Source organism: Dipteris shenzhenensis, chromosome 16, assembly GCF_047967505.1.
Source record: "Dipteris shenzhenensis isolate YYH24624 ecotype China chromosome 16, Dip_SZ_1.0, whole genome shotgun sequence".
Classification (NCBI taxonomy): Eukaryota; Viridiplantae; Streptophyta; class Polypodiopsida; order Gleicheniales; family Dipteridaceae; genus Dipteris; species Dipteris shenzhenensis.
The window spans coordinates 46,087,871-46,102,895 of record NC_141611.1 but is presented as its reverse complement, the minus strand read 5'-3'; the positions used below and the strand labels follow the sequence as shown (position 1 = coordinate 46,102,895).

At 42.4% G+C, this 15,025-nt stretch overlaps 1 protein-coding gene across 2 annotated transcripts in view; it reads right to left on the bottom strand.

Annotated features, from left to right (window-relative positions):
• Positions 1-981: 981 nt before the first annotated feature.
• Positions 982-15,025, bottom strand: part of LOC147893043 (MACPF domain-containing protein At4g24290-like) — a 29,860-nt gene continuing 15,816 nt past the window's right edge. For both annotated transcript variants that reach the window (XM_087387059.1, XM_087387061.1), the window contains exons 3-7: positions 11,584-11,785; positions 11,115-11,204; positions 10,695-10,878; positions 10,418-10,584; positions 982-1,733 (exon numbers count right to left, since the gene is read on the bottom strand). In XM_087387059.1, coding sequence (XP_087243185.1) covers positions 1,038-1,733; positions 10,418-10,584; positions 10,695-10,878; positions 11,115-11,204; positions 11,584-11,785 — 1,339 coding nt within the window. In that variant the 3' untranslated portion in view covers positions 982-1,037. The remainder of the gene's footprint in view (positions 1,734-10,417; positions 10,585-10,694; positions 10,879-11,114; positions 11,205-11,583; positions 11,786-15,025) is intronic.

The following is a 15,025-nucleotide window of genomic DNA, read 5'->3' as shown; positions in this document are numbered from 1 at the left end:
TTGTATCTATTTCATGCAATCTCAATACAGCTTAGCTCCACATCTTTCAACTTTCTTCATCTCCAAAGAACTATGTCGTGGAAAGTGAAGCTGACAAACCAAGATTAAATTACCCACATCCACACCATGCCCCCCCCCCCCCCCCTTTGCTACGCACCAGTCTGCCCGTCCCTTGCCTTAGACTTCTCTCAAAAAAGGAAGAAAAATAGTCTGTCCTAAAGAAATTTCATGGATGCTGGCTCCCTCATGTTTTCCTTATTATTTTGACTTCAAAATTTTATAGAAGTTTGAAATTTCTTTTCAAATTTTCACTGACAGGCATCGCTTCCAATTGTGATTCAATACATCCAACCTCACAATTCCCATTCTAAGTCTACTTTTGAACAATTCCTGGTATCCTTCACAGCAGCCTTAGGAACGAAACTGACAAACCAACTTTCACAGTGTTTCATATTTCTGGCATACATAAACCATTGTGGTTCAAAGTATACTGGCAATCTCCCACAACAGTTCACTTTTGCAATAATGTTGCCTATAATGGCCTGAAAATTGTAAGAAATTTAATGCTCCATCAAAGTCTACCAAATGAACTGCTGTGAATTTTTTTAATAATACTCTTCAATAACGTGCATGGCAAGGGAATGCCAATGCTTGAGCATCAATAAGTTTCCCATGCCAGTGAGCATCACTAGACAAGACCCTCGAACAGTCTAAAGAGTCACAAGGTCCTTTCAATGCTTGGATCATAATTGAACTACGCCGCAGAAAGCGAAACTAATAAACCAAGCTTTAATTTTCCAACATCAACACCAAATTTTCAGAGACTCAATACTGGTTTTGTATGGAAGAAGCTGGAATAAATGATTAATACAAAACTTGCAGCATTACCTACTCAAAGACCCAATTAAAAAACAAGTATTCAAGAAAAAATTTCACAGTGAAATTGATATACATACAAAAAGAAAAAGAAACAATCTCAGCAAGATGCCCTGCACTTCAAGCTTTTAACTATTTGCAATATAGAACAAGACAAATAATCAATCTGAGCTGACATATAAAAGAGAATACTTGACACGCAGGGATATCCTTTTTCTGTCTAAGTATAGCTTTGCACCAGTTACTAGCCAATGTCCAGGCATATCCTGCGGCCCCTTCATCATCTCTGTTGTATCAATGTACTTTGAAAGCTTAGGCACCTGAACAGGTTTGGGTGGACCTCCAGGAAACACGCTTGAGTTGATAACTACATTCGGACTCTTCGGAGGCGGCGGTGTGGAAGAAAAGGTTGTACTTATCAAAGTTGAAAACATCCCAGTCTTTTGCGAGGAAGCAGGCATATGATCCCACTCAGACCTGCGAATCCTAGCTTCCGGAATTTTTGAATACAATAATCTCAGGTAAAGAACATTCTTGATGCCAAAATGTATGACTCCAAGTTGTGCTCCAACAACCACAGATGCACCAGCAGCATCACCGATCCATGTCTCACTATTCTCCACTGGAGCTGTGCAAACGTGAGAAAAGTTTTTCCACATTACAGGCTCAAAATATCTTGGATCAGAATCCTCAGGATCCTGCCATGTTGGCTCTCCTGCAAAGGGATGGTCCTCCCATAAAGGCTGTAGCATTTTAGGCACAGTTGACAAGTGTTGGATGTGGATTGCCAGCCTGTTGCATTTTTTCCCCTCCAAGTACAGGCGCAGCCCTGTCACGGGCTTCTTCCCCACTGTAACCTGCAATAAAGCAACTAATCCTGAATACAGCTTTCACAAAGACAAAAGTACTGCTACAGAATTTTTCAAACCAAAATATAACTCGTTAAACTAAACTAGTGGGAAACCCGTGGCAAGCCACAGAGTAAAATTCTCCGATTTTTTATTTGATAATTTCCTTCTTAAAAGAAATAGCTATTGACCTTAAAGTATCAAACATAACAAATCTCACATTATTTAAATCATCTAAATTCATAAAATATTACAGATCACAATTGATTTCAAAACTATTATTGAAAAAAGTATTTAATTTGAGAATGGTAATTTTTTAATAAACAGGAGGGAAAGTGTTTCTCTCATGGCACTCAAATAATAAAAAAACAATAGAAATTTAAAGTACCTTTCGCTATTGAGTTGCAGTATCTTGTTGCCCTGGAATTTTCACTTCCTATTCCACGTAGTGAGACAACATTGAGCTGTGGCTGGCTAGAGTACATGTCAGGGAAGGGGGGCGTGAGTGACTCAAGTAGAAGATATCAATGTCTTCCTCTTTCCAACTGGCCAGTGTTTCCATATTGTTCTCGCAACTTTGCGGCCCTAGCCTGGATGCTTTTACATCATTGTGTTGGTTTGTGAGGGGAGTGGAATGGCCCTACCTTTTTTCAGGTTGTAAAGTTCTGCTTCACGCTTGGTAAAATCGTGTTCTCAAAAGCTTGACCTAGCACATCTGAATTCGCATTTGCATGGCATACGTCAACCCTTGATAATTTTCATACACATCGCTATTTCTAATCTTTCACGGTGCATCGATAGCATTAGAAGAGGGATTTTTTTGGGCCTCAGATAGTCTTCACTAGGTTTTTGCAGCTCGTGAAATCCTTCGTCATGTACGGTGGCCCTCTTCTGGCTGGCCTTGTAGCTCTTTATTATAAGCTCGCAAGCTTTGTTCTTATCCTTGGATGTAACTCTCAAGTTGTGTGTGTGCAAACATTTGCCTTTGTGTGCGAGAGAGAGAGAGAGAGAGAGAGAGAGATTAATGGTCAAGCTTCATCAATACATTGTCACTCCCTCCTACGCTCTACCTTCCCATGTGATGGGATTTTATCCTCTTTTCCACAAGAACAATACCGCACCACCATGAATTACAGCCCAATGGAGTAATTCTCACTTTTCAGCAAGAACCCAATTTCCGAAAGGCCGAGTACAACCTCTCCTTCATCGTCCCCATCGGTTTCAATGACAACAACAGCGATGTTTTTTACCGGCTTAATTCCAATGGTAATTTCCAAACTACGGATGGGACATAGACTAGGATATCTTTTCGGGCAACTTGGTTTGTGCTCTTCCCAGCAATTGTGGAGAATTTGGAATGTGCTGTTGAGAGTTCACGCTCAACATCATGTGATCATGTGTGCATAGCACCATCACGTGATCATATGTGCATAGCACTAACCTTATAGAGTGCTATAAAGGAAAGGGTTAGATCCCCTAACCCTAACCCTAAAAGGATTTGTATATATTCTATTTTTTCAACTAAATCTAGTGTACAGTTAGTCATTTGTGGTATGCTCTCTAGCTATGCCCTCTCTCCTCATCTCCACTCTTCTCCTCTCCCCTCTTCATATTTTGTCATGGTATCAGAGCTCCCTTGCCTTCCGTTGAGGCATTGCAATTCTTGAGAGTGTGAAAGAGATTGTGAGATTGAGAGTTCTCTTGAGTGTTCTCCGTGAGAGTCCACTTCCGGTGAGAGATCTTCATCCGTCCATTTGAGAGAAAATTTCCATCATTCCTTATGAGATTTCCGTTCATTTCTTGAGATTTCCTTGTGAGGATTTCAATTCATTTTGTGGTTCATTCTTATTGTGAGAGAGAGATTTCACTGAGATAGGAATCCATTGCTTGTGAGAGAGATTTGGAGAGGAAATCCATTCGAGAGAGTTCCTGAGATTTAGTTTCGAGAGCTCTATTGTGAAGAGATTCATCTCTTGTCACAGAGGTTCTATTCTATCACAAGCCCAACTACAAAACAACTGCAAAGGAGCCGACACAGACGACCTCCAACAAAGAAGCAAACCAGCTACTGGTAAAGCGGCTCCAACCTCCGAGATCTCACGGCCTTCTACAAGAGAGCACTGACCGTGAGTCTCCAAAGCTCTTGAGGCGAGCTCCATCTAAGGCTCTACCACCGCCCCGCAAATGGCTCCAAAGCTACTTCTCGCCAACAACTACAATTGATCGCCAAAGCCATCTTCAACAACTGCTCATAGCTCCAGCCAGCCAACGCTTCTACAAGGCCTAACAACGGAATTCCTAGTTCAACGCCCACAAGCCTCCAAGCTTCTAAGCCTCTACACCGCATCGTCGACCTACCTCTATACAGCCATATCAGCCACAACTGCATCCAAGGTACCTCCACGGGCTTTGACGCCTTCTACAGCACCGAAACGGCCTACCTCCTCTACACAACAAAGCTTTGTCGAACTCAACAAGGTGCTCCAAAATCCCATAGCCGGTCATCTCCAAATGTAGCGCTCAACCACATTCATAGCAACGGTTGACTCCCACAGCGCCCTCCATTAGCTCTTCATGCGAAATCTACGACGACCATCTACGAACAGCTTCAAAGCGCTCCTAGCCTCGAGTCTCCCACAACCAACAACAGTGCGGACCAACGACTCCATCGACCTACGTCTCTCCTGCACTCCGAGCTCCAATAGCCACCAACACTATAGCCTACACGAAACGGACGCCTTTGTAGCCAGAGCTCCAACCGGCCGACCAACACGTGCGCAGCCTCTCAACGGACTCCCAGCCTCCACTGACAGAACGCCTACACCCTCAACGGACTCCGTCAGCAAAGTTCTCTCCAGTCTCTAAGGCCAACCTACCGACGGCTCCAACGCCTTGCCCAACGCCATTTCCAAGATTAACTCTTGCGCGGCCTCGACGATAACGATGACGGAATCTATAAAGATTTCGTCAGAATCTCAAAAGATTCCAGTAGCCCTTCTATCGACACGTGGCAGATAAGGAGCTACCCTTATCCCCTGATTGACCTCACCTTTGGTTACAAATTTGACACGTGGCAATCGACTGCCACGTCATCACCTTGTCATCCTATCCGCCACATCAACAATCTGCCACGTCAGCAGTCTCCAGTGCATACCACGTGGCAACCTTATCTCTGAAGCTGCCACGTCATCATCCTATCCACAGTGCCACGTCAACAGTCCACGTCATCACAGACACGTCATCTGCCATGTCATTTGGCCACGTCATCAATGCCACAACCACGTCAGCATTGCCATGTCATCTACTGACATCATCATCTGTGCCACCTCAGCTGTCCAGTCAGCACTGACCTCTGCAAGCGCACACAGTGCTTCATAGTCACTTCATGTGACCATTCCTGCCACCTCAGCACAGGGCTTCACTGGCACACCTCTTGCTAGGCACAGTGCCACATCATCACTGCATGTGACTCACAGTGACACATCATCATTGAGCACATTTGCACTCCTTTTGCCCCTCCACCTAGATCAAGTCATATCTCTTGATCCAGTAAAAGTCCATACGCTCACATACGGTTTCACATCATTACATTACCTGAAACCCTACGTTCATCAATTCAGTGAGCAGACTTCAAAGAGTACAAAGGCATTGCAGATTGTTTCAGTGGGCAGATAGCATTTGATTTCACACACACATGCCACCATTGTAAAGCCTATTCGGCTATCTCACGACATCGTGCACATCATTTCAGCCTTGTAAAGCCTCTTGGCTATTCCCGGCATCATTGCCACAAGCCTTGTAATACAGATCAAATTTTATATACTGCAGTTCTATCTTCACCGACAGTACAAAGATTTCACTTGGCATAGTCAGTCGATTTTCAATTGATTCATACATAGATTTTCACGACACTTTTGAGTACATTTCTTGCACCATGTTGACTAGCAACCTCAATCTAGAGGCATCTGCTACGTCATCGTACATTGAACTTCCATCCATGGGGTGGACCAAGGAGTTTGCATTCAGTTTCTAGTAAATCGAGTACATGACGAGTTAAGAGTGATCTCCCACATAACTTCCCCATGATTTCTCTCTCCTCCTCTTGTCATTGATCTCTCCAAACTGCAAGTGATTGACAATGGGTCATTGACAATTCATGGCCAATCTTACAATGGATCGTTGGGACAAATTCTAGACCGTGGTGTTATAAATTATCCAATGGTTCTATCATGCCTTTTAGCTATAATGACATCAATGAAGAGAACGTCCCTTGGAAATTGTACATAATTATTATATTTGTTGGCCTGGGAAAACTATTTCACTTCGTCATTTCAATCTTGTTCTCTATGAAACGGTACATGGAAACACCGAATAGAGACCATTCTTGTACTTCAGGACAAATGGGAGTATGTCGATGGGTCTACACCTAGACCATTGGACGATCCAGCTACCAGTAGCTCTACTCCATCTGTTGTCACAGCACCAGCAACGAGATCTACATCGGGATCTACATCTACACAAACAATTTCCACACCAATAGCAAATCCTGCCATTGCCCAAGCCTCAAGCAGAATGGGATAAGAAAGAGAAGTATGCCTATCACCTGATCAAGCAGAATGTGCAAGATGTCATGCTAGGACAACTCAACACAGTCAAGACATCAAAAGAAGCATGGGATATATTCGCAGCTCTCTACGAGTCCAAGAACACATCCAGGATTCTCACCCTGAGAAACCAGATCAACCAGAGTTTCCGCAATAGCAGTGAAACTGGTCATGCTTATGTACTCCGCATAAAAGACTACAACAATCAACTTGCAACAGCAGGAGAGACTATGAACCCCGCAGAAATGGTTCAAGTCATTTTGAATGGACTAGGAGAGGGATAAAAGAATCTAGTCCAGAGTATTGCCATCCAACGGCAAATTTCAACACTGGAAGAACTTCAATCAGTCCTACTTGGTGAAGAACTCAGGACTCAAGCCATTCAAGTACGTAAAGGTCATTCTAATGATCAAGCATTCACAGCTTCAAACAGAAGCAGAGACAGAGGCAGAGGTAGATCATACCAGAAAAGTAGTCATCATCAGCAACAAAATCAAAGTCAGCATCAACATCAGCATCAGCATCATCCTCAGGAACATCAGAATCAGCAAAGAGGAAATCATTCCAACCGAGAAAGATTTCAAGGACGAGGGAATGCATCCGCCAATGTGTCGACACTATGAAAGAGATTGCCGCAAGAAGCAGTACGACTAAGGCAGTCAATCCAGCAGTAATCAAGGGAATTCTCGAGGTAGATGAAATCATCGTGATGGACATTCTAGTCACAGTCATTTTGCAAATGAACATGGAGATATGTTTCTTGCAAGCGAGAAATTGCATCAGACTGATACAGTGTACCTAGACACTGATTTCAATCCCAAAGAGAATTACAGCGATCAAGTCGACCAAGTGGAACAGGATCCTTGGTACATCGACAGCGGTACGACTAAGGCGGTCAATCTAGCAGTAATCGAGGGAATTCTCGAGGTAGATGAAATCATCGTGATGGACATTCTAGTCACAGTCATTTTGCAAATGAACATGGAGATATGTTTCTTACAAGCAAGAAATTGCATCAGACTGATACAGTGTACCTAGACACTGATTTCAATCCCAAAGAGGATTATAGCTATCAAGTCGACCAAGTGGAACAGGATCCTTGGTACATTGACAGCGGTGCATCATCTCAGACAATACACCGAATCCGGTTCAAGGGACAGGTGTTATCCCTATGAACAATTTCACTGGTACGAAAGGATTAGTGAAAGATGTGCTCTATGTTCCGAAGCTCAGCAAGAACCTTTTGTCAGTAGGTCAAATGACGGAACATTATTACAAAGTCATCTTCGACGGTGATGAATGCACTATCAGAGACAAATCCAAAAGATGTCAGCTAGTAGCAAAAGGTGTCAAAGAAGGACGCTTATACAGAATGCTAGCTACAGTACCAGATAAGCATGCCATGTCAGCTCAACCGCAACAGATGCCACTATCTGCAAAATGGCACAAGAGATATGGTCATGTCAACTTCAAGTACTTGTTAGATATCAAGAATCAGAATATGGCAATTGGGATTCTGAAGCTACAGTTTCTTGAAAAGATTTGTGAAGCATGCAAGGTTTAGTTCATATCGGTTGTGGACTACATGCATATATAATCACTAGAAGTTTCCTAGAGTTCTAGGATAACCCTCATCTCTTTTCTTAGCTATCTTACCACTCACCCTCAAGCTTCTAAAGCAAACCTAATCCCTTGCGGTCATTTTATCTTATCCATTCCTTTTTATAAAATAATAATCAAAAGAAAGGGTAAGAATACTTGGCTTCAGTACTGTCCAATTGTTGTCCTTGTTGTCTTTCTTTTTGTGCAACTCATGGAACTTCTCCTAGTATAGTTCAAAGTGACCAACTGGGACTACTCTTATGTAATAGACAAATGGTCTAGTTCCAAGTGACCAGCTTGAAGTTACTCTTCGGTGCTAGCATATCGCTTGATACCATTCAGTAATACATTGCCTTCAATTTCAGTTTACCAAGCTGAAACAGATTAACAATTGTTTGTAAGTCCAATCCTCGATGCCTTACAATGTATTTTCCCAACGTACTCTCAAAGATCCAATTGGTAACCCCTTTCAAGGATCCTATTAGATTGTCCATTATAGGGCCTCCAAATTACTCTTGGGTACCATCAAAGCACCCTCTTGCTTAACTCTTGGTACTTTCCAAAGTACCCTCTGCTTAACGAAGCCACTATGAATCAATGTTTTCCTCTTGCTAGCTTTCTCTCTTTTTCATCACATACTCTATAAAGTTTCACCTCCTAAGATAAAATTTAAGCATAAGACAGGTTTCAATTTTCTAGGAACATTTTCCTATACCCGCTTGTAATAGATGTTGCAAGCTAGAAGGCTGAACCTCGTTCCTTGCATTCAAGTTGAGTAGCCTTTTGCCTCTCCCACAGCCTAGCTCTCAATTTGTCTCTTTATGCAAAAACCTTATTTAATGCTTCTAGAATTTCTTCATGCTCAAGAATCCTACTAATGCAATCTCTTTCTTCTATCTTCCTCATTCCTTCCTACTGACTCAAGAGAGATTTTCCAAAACCTGGCTATAAAATTAAGCAATACTCTCATTGTCATATTACTTGAACCTTTCCCAATGGAAGGTCAAGTTCTTTGCATGCCTTGGTGGCATGAACTCATTTCTCAAAAGACAACTCTCTATCATGAGATTTTTATGGGAAAGAGGGGGTAACTCCATTTGTGGATTATCTAGTCAGGTGTGTCTTATGTCTCACCTATGCACCCTCTTCATGAGGAGGAGATGATGTTCTTTCCATCTCTCCTTGAGGTAATGGAGCTTTTCCTATCCTACTCTAGAGCTTTTCCTATCCTACTCTTAAATGGGAAGGGTGGAAGATGAGATGTGACCACACGAGTGCTCACACCTCATTAGATGTGCCCTTCCAATTCTCCCTAAGATCTAGTTAATCCCCATTTTACCCCTAGGCAATGACCTAGAGCATAACATAACCCTTTTTCCTTCCTATCTCACCCAATATGACTCCGATTTCAGAGCCACCTGAACCAACATTCTTCTCTTGGCTAACCCCATTGATTAGCATACTAATTTGGGTGCTACTATGCTCCAAAAGGTTACTCTAGCATGTTTTCTATAGCCATTGCCTACCCCTAAAGAACAAAGAGCTCACATACATAAAGATTCGACCAATGCCTTGTCTTCACCTCAAATGAAATGTAAATTATATTGGTGGCAACTGATACGATTACTAACAGAACTATTCTCATCCCCGCTCAAGCAACCTATTGATCTAAGCAAACTGCAGCACCGTTTATGTTTGGCACTAATACTAATGTCTACCATCCTCAAATAAATGTAGAAGTACAAGAGAGTTGATACGACAGTAGAGAAGTACCGTTGACAATCCTTCCATGAGAGCCAAGCATCCAAATGAGAGGTGTCTATTTGCCAAAATTTGGCTGCAACAGCTCTAAGCAAAGCATTGGCACTAGTCTCTTCCGGCCGGTTTACGCTAGTGACTTTCAGTGGCCAACGATTTTGGTAATGGAAGAAGATAGTTCGAAGGAATTTGCACAAAATGAAAGGCAACAAGGCATTGGCTAAACTATAGAAAAATCGCAAGTCTCGCGGTAGGAAAGGGAGCACTAAGTTTTGAATAGGATTACATTTACTTAAGACTGCATCTGGACAGGCAACAAGGGTAACATACATCCCAAGTTTATGCTTTATGAGTAGATAATATGGAACATCTAAGATAATATTAAGGTGGTTAATAATCCAGAATTACCTGCAAGCAAGATGCCACATTTATGCAAGTAGAACCAGATGTCAAAGCTTCTACGAGCTAACATACATGGGGAGCCATCGTTTAATATAGAGAATATGTATGCTATGCTCCTAAACAAAGTGTCGAGATAAGTGAAGATTGAATAAAATCACAAGAATTGAAAAGGAATGTATAAATAGGAATAACATAGCATAATGGTTTTAAAACAAGGAGCCAAAGCAAAAACCATGTGACAGGACTACCAAGAATCCAAGTGCATGAACAGGAATGTGCGCAGCATTATCCTACATCGTTTACCCCATCAATTTTATTTCTCCATACCTGCATATTATTGACTTGGAGCTTAGGGCCCATCAGACTGAACTGCAGAGTTTGAGGACTGCGTTCTTTCCTTGATAGACTTAAAGGCAGGTCATTAAAAACTGGTGCCCACTGCCGAGGAAGCTGGAAGTCCAAAAACTGATTCAATTCTTCAATAGGTGGTTTGTCTATGAAGGAACACAAAAAAGAAGGAAGACCCAGCCCGCAAACAAGTTTAGCATCATGAAGAAGAAAGAATAATTGAAGACACCATGCACAAAAGAGCAGATCAACTTACAGCGAAGGTAAAAATTCACCGCATGGCTCAGAAAGCCACATCCAGGAACTCCATTCAGTAATGAACTTATGGGTACAAAACTCATAGATATAACATCAGGGGCAAGAGGAACAGTGTAAAGCCATTGGTTGTGGGTCTGCGCTCTATCATTGCCACCCTTTCTCCGTGGCATTATCGTTACATGCTTTATTACAAAACCAATCAGAACTAAGGATCAGGCACTCACCTTCACAAACACAATCATGGAATAAGATGAGGCAGCAACACGGGCTTTGAAAACAGAAAAGTTTACATATTATCAACTGACTTCCTCTACAGAAACACTGAGTTTAAGCCCTGCAAATCGCATATTGGAAAGTCATTGCAGTCTTCAGTAAGACATCCTTAAGAGAATCATAGTATAGAGCTATTATTCCTTACTTGCTTTTGAAGATAGACCATCTGGCTGAGAGCATCAACAATCTCCATATGATCTTCCTGAGTGGACCATGGCCGCTGTCCTACATCATGCTGGAGAAAACAGGCCCAAAAGACCACTGCAACTTTAGGTTCCATCCTTCCAAATTATATCTATATCCTACCATGATAAGGAAATCAGTAACATTTTGGAAAGGACAGACTAGTTGTAAGGTCCACATGTATGGAACAAAACACTCTCTTTAAATATAATTAACATAAAATCACAAAGTCACAGTATTATCTTGCTCTTTGTTTGAACTCAAACAAGCTACAATTACATCGAGAAGTGTTATCATTATGCATCTAAAGATAGTGCTAGCTACTTTGTAATTCACTCTGGGAAACACAATACAAGCAGGGAATGTATCTCCAGCAACTTCATAAGGCTAGAAATCTGTGAAACTTTCCTTGCATGAGCTATTAGTGTAACCTTTTCTTTGTTGTAGTAGTCTCTGGAGCCCATGCTGGAATGACCTTCCACATCTGAAAATCTTTCATCCGTCACTTCTATGAAAAGTCTCTGGAAATCTGCAGGTGTTAAAGGTGATGACTGGTGCTGTTTCAAATATACAGCATCTTTACCCCCAACTTTAACACCCACAACGATGTGGGTCCCATAAGTCTCAATAAACCTGGCACACATGAAAAATTTCAGCAAATTGCCATGCAAAATACAAGTCTGAATGGCAGTGTCATACAGATCTTGGAAAAAAACACCCACAGAATGCATAAAAACAGCAGGTCCTACTAACGATTGACGTGCATTAACCAATGATCCATGCAGATTTACTGGATGAGGCACTATAAGGAATTCCCCCAACTAAAACGAATATGCCATGTCATTACATGCCACACGTATCCTCATGTGTTGTAATCATTTGTTGTCATTTCTCTCTTGGGTAGCACCTTATCCATATATCAGATTTAAAATCATGCATTGTTACACTTGGTATCCAGGTGTTCTAGCTTCTGGTGAAGTAAAACTTTTAGCACTCTGAAAATGGCACCATTGTTGCACCAACTCCTTTGCATGTTTAGGTAGATCTTTGCTAAAAACAAATTTGCAAACCTGTAATTCTTTTAGTATGTAAATTTGAGGCTTTCATGAGCACTAGCCGTGCAATGGTCGTGAATTTCACACTCTACCTAGGGAATTGGAGTTAGACTTATGTAATTGCATTATTGATATTTTACAATAATATTAAACTTTAGGCTGCAGTTTTTTTTGTGTTGCCTTCTTTTGATTTAGGAATCTAGATTGTATAGGATTTTACATGTGATTCAAACTGATACATAAATTGATGAAAGTCTCACACTGTTGTTATCACATTTGACCCCCGTTTTTCAAGTTTTGAGTTTGGAATTTGAGAGTTCAGTCTTAAAATCCCATGTTTTCTAAAGCCCAGCTGTTGTTTTTTGTAGCTGGCAGGCAGAGAAATATTATATAAAATCTTCAAAACTGGCATTTTATTATGCCCACGCTTTCAATTAGGGGAAATTTGCAACCTGCCAACGTTTGCATCTTGCAAACATTTGCTTGCAACCATAATCCAACCCCAACTTCTGCCAAGTAGAATTTTGGGCAAGGGTGCTCCCTTTTTCCAAACGCAACTAGACTTCCGGAAGGCCTTCGAAACTGTCCCACAATCTCCTTGTTTGACTTCAAACTAGGGTTTGAGAGATTGCCACATGGGCAGCAGAATGGTTGCCATGTGGACAGTGTTGAGACAGAGGAAATCAAAAGAGAGGCACCTGGCAGTTGGGAGCCACCATGGAGGACATCAACAATACAGAGGTGCCAAGTGGATGTCTGCAGATGGAGTAGGCTTGATTCCATACGGATTACATGGCAGATGATGTCAGCAGCAGTATGGAACAGGCACGGTGACATCAGCATGACTATGGAGGGGTTATGCAGGCTGTACAGACCTGGAACTTGGGCTGGAAGAAGGCTGACAATAGGCGGAACTGCAGATCCAATTAGGCACCTGATTGGAGGTGATTTTGGGCCTCAAATAAGGCCTGGAAGAAGCCTGGACAGAGGCAGATATGCCTGAGCCAGTGGCTGGATGCCACGTGGCCAGGCAGGGTCTCAAAGCCCCAAGAAAAGTGCCCCCACCTGGTCGGTTTACAGACCAAAGTGGGTCGGCTTTCTAAGCTGCTGGGTCAGCCAGGAAGACCCTAATGGGTCGGCTATTTTGAGGGGGGCTTGGCCCTTATAAAAGGGGGCCTTTGGGTCCCCATAATGCATCACTTGGAGCAGCAGATCCAGAGCAGAAAGGAGCAACAGGAAGGCATCCCTTGGGCCTACATCCAGGAGGTGAAGGAGGCATATAGGGATGCAGACTTAGCTCAAGAAAAGCTGCTCACCTAGGCTAACTACTTGGGCGGCAAGGCCGAAGGATCACTCGATAGAGAGTCTACATAAGCTCAAAGGAGCACGTGGGCTCAGAGATGTAGAGGTGCCAAGCAGATAGTAGGAGAACTTTTGGATCAGAGGACCATGGTCTGGTGGGATTCCACATCTCTTTTGTATTGTGTCCAGTTTTGGACAGAAATATATCATTGTGGATTCTATATTTGTCTTGGATGCACTGTCTATGTATTGGCTTGCACACACATCTATGATTGTGAAGTACACACGAGTAAAGAAGTTTGATTCCGTATTGAAACACTTCTGCGTGTAATTCCTGGGAACACTCTATCAGTCTTCCCCTGTGGAATACCCTCTATAGGGATTTCATTTCGAACACTCGTATGATCAGGAGATTCCAATGCAAATTCCAAATGTCATGATTTGGGGGATGATGAGCCTATACGAGTCCGTTAGAGAAAGAGTTTGTGCTCCAAGAGGCCTATCAGATTGGGTTGAGAGCACGATCGGATTGAAGCAGGGATGCCCCCTTTCAACGACTCTCTTCAGGCTCTACATTGACAAGATTCATATCCTTTATTGACTACCTAGGAGGTGAGGCATCACTACTAGCTGATTTGATGATACAGATGCTGCTATAAGCGCCCTAGAGGTGTTTTGCAAAGAGAGAGACTTGACAATTCACCTATAGAGGCTTGTATGAGTTTCTTCTCTTGATGTAATTTGTCCCATATGATGGAAATGAGGAGACGGTGAGAGACTTGATCACATGATTGAAGACAAGAGTTGACGCATAAACTGATGTTGATAGATCGATAATCACAGCAAGTACATAGCCTCTTTTATAGGCTGGGCAAGCCTTGCAGACACCTCATAGATGAGGTCACACACGAGAATCTAGATCCTATAATCTAGGTGAGGAATCACATCTACCACATGAGGTGGCACAAGTGACCTCAAGACTCTTCACACTCACATAATTGTAGGACACTCCTAGGACTCTAGGACCACACACACTAGGACTCCGATTCCAACAAACCCCCTTTCGGAGCTAGGGTGAGAAACTATGACATCATCCAGACTGTGCATCCCAAGCAATCTCAAGAGGCTAACAGCTGAGCATAATTCAGAGGTTGAACCAAGCACTCTCATGGCTTAGGTGTCAACATGATCAGAGACTCAAATGTGAGCATGGATGCATGACCAACTCATAGGTCTAGGGAGTACACCAACATCCTGGAACTCGGCCAGGCCTGATAAAGGAAAGACATAACAAACTCCTAACTGGGTACATGGAAGTAAGTGGAGCCTTTTATAGGACAAGGCACACAAAATGACAAATTATTACATCATTTTAGGGGGACTACCCAAGGCAAAGTACCTAACACACATGACTCTAGAAAGCCCACTCTTCATCTATCACCTCATGGAGGGATAGACCAAAAATAGCAGCAGTGCAGGCTTGTTCCTCAAGTCCAGAAGGTGTAGCTTCATCGTC